Source organism: Pristiophorus japonicus, chromosome 18 (genome assembly GCF_044704955.1).
Source record: "Pristiophorus japonicus isolate sPriJap1 chromosome 18, sPriJap1.hap1, whole genome shotgun sequence".
Classification (NCBI taxonomy): domain Eukaryota; kingdom Metazoa; phylum Chordata; class Chondrichthyes; family Pristiophoridae; genus Pristiophorus; species Pristiophorus japonicus.
The window spans coordinates 26,299,716-26,313,840 of record NC_091994.1 but is presented as its reverse complement, the minus strand read 5'-3'; the positions used below and the strand labels follow the sequence as shown (position 1 = coordinate 26,313,840).

At 40.1% G+C, this 14,125-nt stretch overlaps 1 protein-coding gene across 4 annotated transcripts in view; it reads right to left on the bottom strand.

Moving 5' to 3' along the window:
- LOC139228614 (transcription factor E2-alpha-like) overlaps positions 1-13,235 on the bottom strand; it is a 143,104-nt gene extending 129,869 nt beyond the window's left edge. For 2 of the 4 annotated variants that reach the window (XM_070859794.1, XM_070859795.1), the window contains exons 1-3: positions 12,926-13,235; positions 11,995-12,086; positions 11,339-11,411 (exon numbers count right to left, since the gene is read on the bottom strand). In XM_070859794.1, the coding sequence (XP_070715895.1) occupies positions 11,339-11,411; positions 11,995-12,066 (145 nt within the window). In that variant the 5' untranslated portion in view covers positions 12,067-12,086; positions 12,926-13,235. Of the gene's footprint in view, positions 1-11,338; positions 11,412-11,994; positions 12,089-12,690; positions 12,780-12,925 lie in introns of those variants that run through there. The other 2 variants (XM_070859793.1, XM_070859792.1) reach the window with 2 other exon arrangements.
- Positions 13,236-14,125: the final 890 nt, after the last annotated feature.

The following is a 14,125-nucleotide window of genomic DNA, read 5'->3' as shown; positions in this document are numbered from 1 at the left end:
ATTTCTTACAACTCATCAGAAACCCAACTGCTGGAGTAGATGACCTTTTTCCACCCAGCTTCACATCACAAACTGAATTAGGCGATTTACCAGGTTGGGAGAATTTCCTCCTCACGTAGCTAAAGATTTTCCAAAAAACAAAACAACTTTTCATTTTACCAGCACATTAGCTATATTCCAACAAACCTTCAGAAATAAGACCCCTAAACTCCATAACTATAATTTTAGTCTTCATTGGTTTAGTAACAGTTTTCAGTTAGAATAAATTACTTCTATCAGTCTATTCTGGATCCCATTACTATTATAGCAAGAATAAAAAATATTGCAAAACTACTATAGTTTTAGACCAATTTACTGACCATCACCACATTTATCTGTCAGTGAGCATAGTCTCTACTTATTTACAAGGATGCTGCATAACTGTACAATTGACAGCCATAATCTAATGACAGTCACAAAAGTATAAACATTTAAAAACTCATCTAAGTTAGCCCCCACACCCCCAAAAAAAGGAATATATACAACCAGTTCATACACAATAATTGTCGCTGCAAATTTTCAAAAAAGACAAAGGAGTAAATCTAAAATTTGGGCAATAACCATTTTCTAGAACTTTATACTATGGAAAAGATGGCAAATCTTTTATGTTATGTACAGACAGAACTAGGATCAATGTTAAGCGTTTGCTCTTTTCCCAGAGAATAATGGACCTGTGATGCACGGTGCAGTGAACATTGATTTCGCTAAATTCCTTCAAGCGAGAGCTAGACCCATTTCTGGCTGGGGCAGAGATCACCTTACAAGAGAGGTGCTTTATAACATTAATCGGGGCTAGTTTTTAAATCATCTACAGTGCTCAGAAATGACGTTTCCAGATATTTTCCTGAATTGATCTGGGTTTCGCCATGTTTTTTTTCCAGCTCTCCCAGCAGATTACATGGTTTTGAGGTGGGGTGGAGTCTTTATATATTGGGACGCACAAGCAATGCAGTTGTGTGGGACATACAGGATGAACCAGTGATCCTTTCCCTGTCCATCATTGTCATATGGTTATCCATCATTACAAGGATTAAGTCTCAAGGGACAATGAAATGTTTCAAAAATATAAAATTAGTCCCTCTCTCTTTCAACTCTTAGGCCACCAGCATCTCCAGAGTTGAAGCCTAGATTTAAACTTTCAGCTCAGTGATGCTGGTACAAATCTCATCACAGTAACAAAACTCCTCCTAACATCCAATTATCTTTATTACTGTTACCTGTATACTAAAACATTTTAAATATTGGAACAATGGACTCCCCATAACATTGTATATGGCGAGTTGGTGATTTATACTGGAGCAAAAAAAAGGGGCAGACACAAAAACAGAAGAGGGATCGCTGAGGTTTGAGTAATATGCTATCAGTAAACTATGTTTTTTTTTGATTGCAGGCAATTTCACAGGATATTTCACTTCTCATACATGATAGCACTAAATGTAAAATCTGCCATTTACTATTGCTAACCATCCTATTCTTACCTCCTCTCCCCCCCGCCCCCCCAAAAAGAAAATCCTCTATCCCAAGTCTTTTTTTTAGAAATATGATTTAAGTTTTCCAAAATAGTTTTTGATGACTTAGGAGTTAGGAGCCAAATTTCAGCTGATGGTTGCAAAGTCTTCAAAGTTTTTTTTTGAGAGCAGCACTGAGTATTTCAGCCTGAAGGCAACAAAGCTTGGTGTCAGAGCAAGCTATCCAGTCAGTGGTCCCCTAGGAATGAAGCCTCCATGTTCAGTGTCTCCAACTGACCAGCTAACATTGGGAAATGATCAGGTGAACAGTGAGGAAACCGGAGGTTCTTGTGTCAAAACAAGTCAGTTGAAAATTGATCTTAGACTGCTTTAACATTGGTTTTATGCTGTGCTAGTGCTACTGGTTCCCAGCACACAAGCCTCTAGCAGAAACCTCAACATAAAGTTACTAGCTTTGCAAAGATCTGATGCCAGAAAATTTGGGTTTTAAAGAAAAATGGGTTTTCCATGCAGCCCACCTTAAATGAATGGGGCAAATTTAATTTGAGATTGCAGCTGGCTGCACAAAACCTATGCATTAGGAGCCAGTGGTACGAGCAAAAATCAATGTGAAAGCCGCTTACTTTTGTTAAGAAATCAATCAATAGATATACAAATCATAACCACATTAATACACTATTAGCTACTGGAGAAACATGCAAGGTATAGCTATATTGCTGTACAATTGCAAACAGCAAACCTAGTCTGGCCGTATCCCATTATTGGGAACAGAGAAGGTAAATTACAACAGTTTGATCCTCACTGTGTCTGGCAGAACAATCCCATTTTACAAAGTTTCTTCAAGTTCTCTTTTATAAACTTACTTCTCAAACAAGATAGATAGTACTAAAAAAAACATTTCATTTCACTTTGTTTTTTTTTTAAAATACCACCACTGCACCAACAAGGAGAAGGTGCTAAAAGCTACCCAGGATTAGCTTCTGCATTGATGCCACATTAGTCAATACCTTGTGAATCCTTACACATGTGAAACAAGCATAATAAGTGAAGAGTGTATGTATTTCATTAAAAAGGAATGTGTGTGTCAAGAAAATGACAGCTTCATCTTGGAACAAGGAAGAATTTAACAACTCCGCTTTGGGGCTGTTGAAGGAAGCAGATTAGTTTCACCAATCTGAAACAGTCCTGCAAAATACTGTGCAGAACGTGTCTTTGAACTCCGAAAGCTGCTCAAATCATTTATATTAGACGCACATTTTCCATTCATTTCTTCATATCCTTGAGAATGTCACTTACTTTTCTAAGTTAACAATAAACAAAAAACAAACACTTGCAAAACTATTTATAGCCAACATAAAACCAGGAAAAAGCTCATAAATAATAAATAGATCTCATTGTTCCTGTTTACTTAGAAATCAGTAAGTGTTTTGGGTAGTCAGGAAGATTAATTCTGTGGAGGTACCTTTTTTTTTCCAACCAGGAAGTCTGGAGGCCCACTTTGAAACATTCTAACAATGGGGACACAGTACTGGTTCAAACATGTTGAAACTTCTTGAGCCTATCCCTATATAGGCAGGTGTCTTTGCCAACCACCATTTTACATGCTTAAGTCACTGCAAATGAAATTATATAAACAAACTGGAAGTGTGACAGTTAAGTACATTACAGGCTTATTTTTTTCAGTGAGCAATTATGTTTGAAAGCATTTAGAGATATGCCCATTAACTTCCGAGTCGGCTGAAGCATTTCCAAGTGCATTAACTACTACTAAAATTATAATCCGTCCAAAATCACCTATTCCATTCTCGCAGCATCCCCAGACAATCTATTTTACAGCAAAGGCAACCTCTACAGTATAATTTACAAAAAAACATATCCAGGGTTCCAGTGCAAAATCCTGCAATATTGGTCAATCAGCAACTCGAGGAAAGCCTGATGTCTGATTTACAGTAAGTTGTAAGTCAACTTTGAAGTTTGTCAAAGTTTCCAGGTGGCCCAATGAACTGCTTTTCCATTTTTAACCATGTTATTTTCCAACAGGAGAGAACATTAAAACTGTCGCCGACATTCAGGTGCCATTTGGCAGTGTTCTGCTTTATCCTGACAGCGGTGTAAATCAGTGCTGCTAGCTTGCACAGTTCTAAAAGCAGGTACGACTCTCAGATGGTGCCTGGTGTATAACTGCAACATAAACACATTATGGGATACTGTAACACGTTAATGGTTTCTAATGTGCTTTGCTGAAGTAAAGGAAGTGAATGTTTCAGCAATGCTGATGGGCAGGTAGTTAGTTCAGGCCTTTTTTTTGCTTCTCAGCCATGAGAATCTCTTGCTTGGAATTTGTTTAAAATCAAATTTAGTTCACATGGTCCAAAGGGGAGAAAACTGGCAATACAACACAACACACAGATATAAAACCCAGACCTGAAAACAGTATAATGGTGTTGCTCCAACACACAGATTCGCTTAGAAGTTTTAACATAGGCACCATCAAGTCCCTCTCAACAGCAAAGGTATATTAAGATGCTTTCTGTACAAATACACTAGTAAAGCAATCTGAACATAGTATGAGGTCTACAATTTGAAATTATTTCTATCCGCCTATGGTGCTTTAAGTGTAAGCTAGAACAGAGTAGGCTTTGAAAGAAGAAAAATAAACTACAGCCGTAACGGATTACTACTGAATTACAGCAGCAACCCAGGGCGTAAACTACAGTTTACTCCTCTTGATTCAAAGGTTGCTTAATTCAATTGTTTTTTTAAAGCACCAAAAACTTCGAATTTCCGTAGCTCTGTCCGTTTCCTATTTTAGCATTAAAATACAAAATGAGGCAGCAGTGGCATCGCCATCACCTTTTTTCTGGCTGTGGGTGGGCTGACCTGTCAACAGAATAGGAACAGGAGTAGGCCATTTGGCCCCTCGAGTCTGCTCAGCCATTCAATGAGATCATGGCTGATGGGACCTATACAGACAGTAGTGGTGTACTGAGGTTTGAACACTCGAAGTCAGAAAATTAAAGTGGTCCTTGCAACATTTAAAATAACTGCAGCTATTTCTCAGTTGCCAACGATGCCCTGAAATGCATCCCTCAGTATAAGTGTGGTGGATCTCAGGGCATTGGCAGAGCCAACACACTGCAGGAGCGTCACACAGAAGCAGTTCTGCAATAGAAATTAGATTTATCTGGAATCAGAAACTCCAGTCACAAGTCAGCAACAACTTGTATTTATATAGTGCCTTTAACGTAGTAAAACATCCCAAGGCACTTCACAGGAGTGTTATGACAAAAAAAAAATTGACACTGAGCCATAAGAAATTACAGATGACCAGAAGCTTGGTTAAAGAGGTAGGTTTTAAGGAGCGTCTTAAAAGGAAAAAAGAGGTAGAGAAGCGAAGAGGTTTAGGGAGTGAGTTCCAAAGCTTAGGGCCCAGGCAGCCGAAGGTACGGCCACCGATGGTTGAGCAAATTATAACCAGGGATGCTCAAGAGGGCAGAAATCTTTGGGGGGGGGGGGGGGTTGTGAAGCTGAAGGAGATTACAGAGATAGGGAGGGGCGAGGCCATGGAAGGATTTGTAAACCAGGATGAGAATTTTGAAATCGAGGCATTGCTTAACCGGGAGCCAATGTAGGTCAGCGAGCAGGACGGAGAGAGTTAGGACAAGGGCTGCCGAAGCAGTTTGCCTTATGATACAATATTCCCACAGATGTACCCACTATCCATCTGTAAAGAATCCGAGCATCAGGAAGTTGGAGACTGATATGTTAAAAAATAATTAAACATACAATGCAGCTTCCTGACAGCACACATTGGAAGGGATGAAAGTTCAGCAGTTGCTGAGGCGATACAGTAATCAAGGAGACACACCAGGAATGTTTATTTAAAAATCACTTAAATGGGTCAGACAAAGGGTTTGAATTGAGGTGTTACTGGTGATTAGATGAGATAAGTGTGAAACTATTAGCCTTTTTGTCTCAGCTCTGTCTGTTATTTCCTGCGCAGTGAATCCCTGGGGAGTGCCGTATATTACCCCTGAAACTTCACCCAGGGACTCTTCTCACCAGGAGACCAATACCAAGGCAAGAACTAAACATAGACCATGCGACAAGCAATTCACAAAAACAAACTAGGGTTTCTGTAGAAACTGGAGAACAGAGTGCTCCATCAGCTGTTAATTCTTTTCAACTACAGCAAGAATCCAGCTTGAAGCTGCGATATTGCATTCTTGGTGTCCTCCAACACTAGTTTATAGAAATACACATACCACTTTCAAGATTGTTTGCCAATTTCATTCAAAATTCTAAGAAAGTACTCAATACAGTTAACATAATACAAGGATGTGTGTCAAAATAGATTAAAAAAATACATCAACCACACATTTATATGCTGTAGTGCCCTTTAACTTAGAAAAACATTTACAAGCACTTTAAAAGGCACAAGGAAAAACAGATGCCAAGTCAAAACAGGAAAGATTAAGAGGGGTGACCAAAAGCTTGGCCAAAGAGGTTGGTTTTAAAAAGGAGGCAAAGAAATGGAGAAGTCTAGGGTGGGAATTCCATATGACCAGCTAAAGGCACGGCCACCATTGGTGGCAGTGGTCAAAGGGGGTGGGGACTCAGCTTCTGTACAGTTAATGCCAAACGTGTGCCACTAACAGCAAGGAAAAGCGCTCTGAATTTTAAAGCACATGTAAATATTGTCTGCATTCATTTGCTTTTTTCCTGTTGGATACTACCCTATACACTGCAATTCCAGCTTTAAGGAGTGTGACTCCCAATGTCAAAGTTTAGACCACGGTTTTGCCATTAATTTTAATCAATATATAAATTGCTTGAATAAACCAAACAGATCAACATCTCAAAAGTTGCTGAAGCAGCTTGCATCTTTTTTTAATTAAAAAACCCCCCAGAACTTTAGAATAGTGCTGTGCAATGATTGTGCCAACATTTCATGTAGGGCAACTCCACGGTAAACCAACTCCACTGTAAATTTTTAGATACTCCCTCTAAATTACAAAGTGCCCCATCACCAACTAAAAATAGAAAATTTGGTCATGTGACAATGTGCAGAGTGTTACAATTATTTTAAAATTCCTTCATCACATGGATAGTTATTGCTCATCCAGAAGTTAACTTGTGCAATGACTAACAAGCTCAGATGACTTCAAAAAATGCACAAGATCAAAATTGCTGGTCACTGGAGAAGATTTATTAAAAAGTCACCACAAAAACACCAGAAATATATCGTACGGGAACTGTATTTTGGCCTGTGATTCAACCTCACAGGTTGGAGGACTTTCATTCATGTGGTTTAAGAGCTCATTGGAACCTCTCATTTTATGCAGCTCGCAATACAGTGGGCCACATGAGCAGATCACTAATGCTTCTTCAAAAGGCTTTCCGAGGAGCCCAAACACACACAAGCTTTTTAGGTGACTTCAAAAAGACAATATTCTGGGTGAGATATTAGAAGAGATACAGGAATAGGTATTGCAAAGCATCTTGCGACACCATTTAAAATTTTTTATCCAATATTAAAGTAGTTTGCATTTTTGCTATTAAGTTCACATACAAGTTCCAAAATCACAACTGATTTCAGCTAAGAAAACACATTTGTGCGTCAGATTATCAAAAGATAGGTTAGGTACTGTAATTAGAATTTTTGAAACCTTTTCAGTTATCAAGTCATGAGTCAAAGAAACATTCCCTGTATAAAATTGTGGTAAAGATTGGGACCAATTCAGGATAAGTTTACAACTATGAAAAATGCCACAAAGATTTCAACTCCAAGAGAAGTCCATACAGAACCACTCAGGCATGCATTCTTGCATTGCAATTATACTAGTGCGAACCTGCACTTCAGTTTTTCCTCCGTTATAATATTAATCAGTGTCAGCTGTGGCTCAATGGGTAACACATTCGCCTGAGTTAGAAGGTTGTGCGTTCAAGTCCCACTCCAGGGACTTGAGCACAAAAATCTAGGCCGACACTCCAGTGCAGTGCTGAGGGAGAGTTGCACTGTCAGAGGAACTGTCTTTCAGATGAGACATTAAACCGAACGCCCTCAATTGGACGTAAAAGGTCCCATGGCATTATTTCTAAGCAGGGGAGTTATCCCCGGTGCCCTGGCCAATATTTATCCCTCAACATCACAAACAGATTATCTGGTCATTATCACATGGCTGTTGTGGGAGCTTGCTGTGCGCTAATTGGCTACTGCGTTTCCCACATTACAACAGTGACCACATTTTAAAAAGTACTTCATTGGCTGTAAAGCAACTGAAGACATCATTTCATTGGTTGTGAAAGGCACTATATAAATGCAAGTCTTTCTTTCTTGCTTAACTTGCAAAGCTCCAAGTTTCTATTGTAAATCATGTTTTGTTTTAACTTCAGCAATATTGCAATCTTTCATTCTTATTGTTTTCCCATTTGACACCATACAAATTGAAGAAAGTGTATTTATAAGATACAATATCAGGAAATTACAAAAGTAAATACACACTAGTAATCTCATGACGTGGATCACTCTGGGAACAATATGCCGCACAGCTTAAAATCACGCAATTTATATTACACCCACACAAAAACAAAACAAGTTGCCCAATTGAGCAAATATCACTAACATACCAACAGACCACAAGAGAATCATATTGTCCTAAACAACTAATTACGGAGCCTAATGCATTCCAAATTTTTCACATTTCAAAACCTCATTTGGTGCACATTGATTGCTATATAAATTGTATACTGATTTAACAAGCAGAAAATCTATACTTACAACATTTATATGGCGCCTTTAACGTAGTCAAATGTCGTAAGGCACTTCAAGGGAGAGTTATCAAATAAAATTCGACACAAGGAGATATTAGAGCGGATGACCTAAAGGTCAGTCAAAGAGGTAGGTTTTAAGGAGCAGCTTAAAAAGGAGGGAAGAGGTAGAGAGGTTTAGGGATGGAATTCCAGCGCTTAGGGCTCAGTGGCTGAAGGCACGGCTGCCAACGGTGGAGTGATTAAAAATCGGGGAGGTGCAAGAAGCCAGAATTGGAGGAGTAGAGATATCAGAGTGTTGTAGGGCTGAAGGTGGTTACAGAGATAGGATCGGGCAAGGCAACGAAGGGATTTGAAAACAAGCATGAGAAGTTTTTTTTAAATATAAATTCAAAGCGTTGCTCAACCAGGAGCCAATGTAAGTCAGTGAGCACGGGGGGGGGGGGGGGGGGGAGGGGAATGGGTGAACGAGACTTGGTGCGGATTAGGATATGGGCAGCAGAGTTGTGGATGAGCCTAAGTTTACAGAGGGTGGAAGATGGGAGGCCGGCCAGGATTGTGTTGGAATAGTCAAGTCCAGAGGTAACAAAGGCATGGATGAGGGTTTCAGCAGCAGGTGAGCTGAAGTAGGGGCGGAGTTGAGCAATGTTAGAGATGGAAAGCAGTACAATACCTAACAAATGCATGGATTGGTTCAAAAGTTAATATGGGACCATATGTACTACACAAGGACTTGTAGTTTAACCTGGTCTTGCACAAGGACTCCATAAAACAATATTTATACATTTGTACTGTACAATATTGGTAATTACCAGAATATTCTTCTCTAATTCATGGACTGCTAAAAATAAAGCAATGCAGTAACTACTGAGTACAGCCCATCAGAAAATGGCAACAGTAGTCACTGAAAGTTAAATAGGCAAGGGTTTTCAACTTTCCAAAGTTGGCTATCTTACAAAGTGCCATTAAGAAAAGTAACACTGTAGTGGGAACTAGTCTGAACTGTGCATCAAGCATAGAATGTTTTATGACCTCTTAAGCCATGTAAAAAATACTGTAATATCAAGCTCTGGAGTGAAAAACTGCAGTAAACCACTAAATGACACTCTTCAATCTCATAACATTTACACTGTCATATATTGTAGCTCAAGAAGAACAGTTAGTTAATTATACTAATTCAATCTCACTAATAAAATGTAATACGCTGTCAAAATTCTTTCCTTTGCAAAGAACTCCACAAGGCAGCTACAATGTTAAAAACGAAGGACTTAAATTTACAAACGGTATATGTATTTTAATGCAACAACAGATGCTGTGCAGGGAGCTAAAGGCCGTAATTCAATCTCTGGATTCAGCAGGCTTTCATAAACTCTTCAAGCTTTCCTGTTTTGGTTCAAGACATCAGCCAAAAACTCTGATTGAATTACATCTGTACGATTCCCGTCTCAACATCACTTTTGTATGCAACTCCAGCTTGTTTTTTTTCTCTGGGGTGGGGGGAGGGGAGGAGGGGGAAGGACATGTTGTGTTAAGGTTGAAGGTAAGAATTTTGAGAAAGAGGGAGAGCATGACATCACATGTTCAACAGAGTCAGGGCAGTTAACTTATGAATATTCATTTTTAGGCTACATTTTACTGTTTAAAAGTAAATCATTCAGCTGTTAAAAAATTCAAAAGCATGAGATTTCTCATGTCCCCTCATATATTGCTGCCCTTTCCCCTCCTTAAAAAAAGCAATAACGTCTCCAATGGGAAGGTTTCTTTCAATAGTGCTGCCACAACATAATATAACTGGAAATTTTTGTAAGAATTCAGTAAAAGTTCCCCAAGGAAGTTATTCTCTTTCCTCCTCCCCCACCCCATAAATCCAAATCTGGAGTGTGATTAATGTCAGACTCAATATTCCTCGCTTCTGAAAACAAAGTTCATATAGCTACAATTATCTACATCCAAATGACATTACACTCCGACTGTACAATATTTTCCTCAAAATAAAGTACTTGCACACAAATATTCTAAAATGTGTTATTTAATTTTACTAGCTTTTTTTTAAAAAAAAGGGCATTTACTAAACTGTCTTATTTAAAATTGATCACTTTAAAAAAGTGTTTACTATCCACCCTAACATGACATAACTGTGTACGATGTGGAAATATAAATTTTGAGAGTTTAAAAAAAAATGTACAACTGGTTGACTGGGGGGGGGGGCGGGTGAAATTAAGTCTCTACATAGATACAGCTTTAAAGATAGGCTTTCAGTTTAGATTCCATTAAGGATTAAATACAACAGATAAATGATAAATATTGCAATGGGCTTGTTTTTTTTTAAATGGTGGCTTTTCACCATCAGTTTTAAACCCAGAGACACAGTTTAAGAAAGAGAGACATCAATCTCAATTTTATGCATGCATGATGGTTACTACTGTAAATGTGCAACCATTCACATGGAGATTAATCATCTTGCATTGTGCCAGTGATGTTGAAAGACAAAATCCACTGATATCAGGACACAGAATGCATAATATTCAATACAAACTTAAAAGCTTTTCCAGCAGGAATACATACTAGCACGTATAAATCTAAACTATGATTCCACAGCTATATAAAAACAAAATGCAGTTTCCACTGGAAGAGCAGATGTTTTGAATGCTATTCGAAACGTGAGACAATCTAGCTCGAGTGAAAATCTCTGTTGATGTTGGATTTTATCCAATTACATGGCAAAATTATCAGGAAAAAGCCACATAATTCCTATGATTATCCTATTTTTTTTGTTCAGCAAACCATTGCTTCTTTTTATTAGTTCAGTAAAACCCCTCAGACTGCTTTCCAAGATACCTTACTCCATTTCACATTCCCCACTGATTGTTCAACTATGAATAACTATGCAAATTATTATTTTTTTTTTAAATATAGATCATTGATTTAAAGACCAAAAACAGAACCAGTTCTTTCAACTTACAACCTCCACACCAATGCAGATTCAGAGTTTCAAGACAAAGTAAAACATTCACAACCATACAATACCTTGCCCACAATAAAATATGAAAAGACTGTACCTGTTCCCCCAAACTGGTTGCTTCCTAACGTGGTTGGTCGGTTCTTTCCATTAGATGCAGGTGGGGAAAACATCTAAGAAATAAGGAATAAAGTGTCACTTGAATAAAAAGAGGTTACAACAGGCTGTCAAATCATTTCTCCTCCGCCCCCCCCCTCCTAAACAACCAGTTTGATCAACAATACTGCCTAATTTTTGTTTTAACAAAAACAGAGTATTTTTGTTATCGCAATCTAAATACATTAAAACCACGACCAGACTCGCAATTTTCACACTAGTTCCACGGTGTACGTCTAAGAACTCAATCTCACAAAGTGCAGCATTTGCTCCGTGTAATGATTTCATTTGCACTATGACCTTGCAGCACAGGTTCCTAGGATTAAACATTATATATAATAAAGTATTGGCAAACAAAAGATTGCCAAGTACAGCACTGGAGCTCTTCTGACAGGATCACCGCTGTCTGCTGATGGCTTTACAGAAACTCCCCACATCTGACTCGCTGAGCACTTAAAATTCAACAACTGCTGATTGTAATAATCTAAATAACAAACTAGCTACTCTAAGTGGTGATCTATTTCAGAATTACATTAAAAGCAGAGATCCTGCAAAAAAAATATGGGTCACAAATACATGGTACACCGCCATAATCCTTACCGCACTGAAATCCAGCAAGTCGCTGAGTTCTTTGTCCGTCCCTATGGCTGCCATTCGCTGCTGAGGATTCATTTTGACAAATTAAAACACCCCTAAAGAAAGGTTAAAAAAGAAATGGAAAGCAAGCCTTACTACCCTTGATCAGACGTGATGTTCATCACGAGAATCAAAATAGCCTTGTCTTCGAGTTAAAAGAAAAACGATTTGACTTTTTTTTTAAAAAACAGCAAGCAACAAGAAGTGCAACAAGACCACTTTTTAATACTCGCCAGAAATCAAATTAATGATGGGATTGGGACAAAATAAAAAGACAGCTAACTTGACTTGGGTATTAATTTTTTTAAATTAGAAAAAAAAGTTTGTGGAAAACGATAACTGCTGAAAATTACTCAGCTTCTTTCATTCCCATTAATTCAATCCCAACCAGTCGAGTCCCAAACAGAATTTGTGCATGTGCGCCCCTCGCTCCACAGAGTGGCTGCAACAACTTAAAAAGACATAAAAAGCACCAAAATGCACTTATTCGCACAGAAGAGTCGAGCAACTGCAGCCGGGAGATCGATTTAAACAATTGCTCCTGACTAAAACCCAACTGCTTTCCGAAGCCTAGGGTTTTTTTTCTGATGCACTAGTAGCCGAGGGCGCACACACAACTTTCTGCTCCGTAACAATAAAAAGTACATGCCGTTTGTTTACCTCTTCGGTGAAGCATCCGAAAGTCAACATGAAATGAAAAGGAAAAAAAAAAAGAGGATTCAAAAGCCAGCTTCCAAAAAAAAAAGCCGCAATTTATCTGACCCCCCCCCTCCTTTTTCCCCCTCCCCTCAGCAGTTGGAGCTCCTGGCAAACTTTAAAGGCTAGAGCTCGGCGAAATGTTCACCAAATGCTGCTACACTCTAACAAATGCATTCCCAGCGGCCGACATATTTACCCTCTTCAACATTATCACATTGGAAGGCAGCGAGATATCCATGCGCCAACATCCGGGGGCTCCTCCAAAAAAAACTCCTCAACACACACACAAAAAAAACAACAAAAAAAAAATCCGCCGACTGCCACCTTTCCCCCTCGGATGGCGGCCAAAGAATAATTTTTTAAAATCCTCCGTCGGGACCGTCCGGTGGAAGCGGCCGTGCGTGAGGTGGGGGTTTGCTGAGTGCGAGAGGCGCCGCAGTCTGTGGCGGGACAATATTCCGGCGTAAGTGGACGGCGGGGCCGGCGGCCAGTGTTTGCGGGCCGGCTTTGAGTGACAGCTGTTTGGGACGGTGGCACACCGCGCCCGGCCAATCAGCGCCCGGCTCGCGCCACCCACACCCCCGCCCCCACACACATGATGGATCCCTCGCTGCTGCCGGAATCGATCCAATCAGCGGGCCCGGCTCGGCCCCCCCACTCCTCCTTCTCCCACCCCGGTCGCGTATATCCAATGGGCGGCCTCCCCGCAGCTTCCTGATTGGACGCGGCCGCCGGCCAGCCTGCCCCGCAGCCAGCTGATTGGCCGCCGGCCGGCCTCCCCCCGCAGCCTGCTGATTAGTCGCGGCCGCCTCGCAGCCTGCTGATTGGCCCAACCTGCCCGCACCCGCCCTACCGCGGCGCGAGTGCTGCGCTGGGGGCTCGCGCTTCACAGACAGCGTGAGGCTGATTCATGGATGGAGGGAGGGTGGGGACAAGGGAGAGCAGGAAAGTGAAAAAGGGAGGGGGTAAAGGAAGGAATGCAGTAATGCTGGGCTGATACACTACAGTTTTTAAAAAATGCGCCTTTACTGTAAGTGATAGAGGGGAGTAAAGGAGAAAATGTTGCACAACTGGGCTGATAGACTATATTAAAATAAATGCGCCTTTATTGTAAGGGATAGGGGTTTATATATATGCACATCTTCGCTACTCAGTGTGTCCGAAGTGCTGTCTTTTATTTACACTCTGGCGGAGGTTAGCACGACCCCCAACAAACCAACATATTTCACAGGAAGGCGAAACGCAGCTCGATGGAACAGGACTTGGGAATGGCAGTGATGTCATCATTTTGCTGGAGGGCTTCCAAGTCTCCTCAAATGTCCTGTTACTGACAAATCAGACATTTCAACGTCGAGCAGAGCCCGGGCCAAACCAAATTGTGAATTAAGTGGCTTTT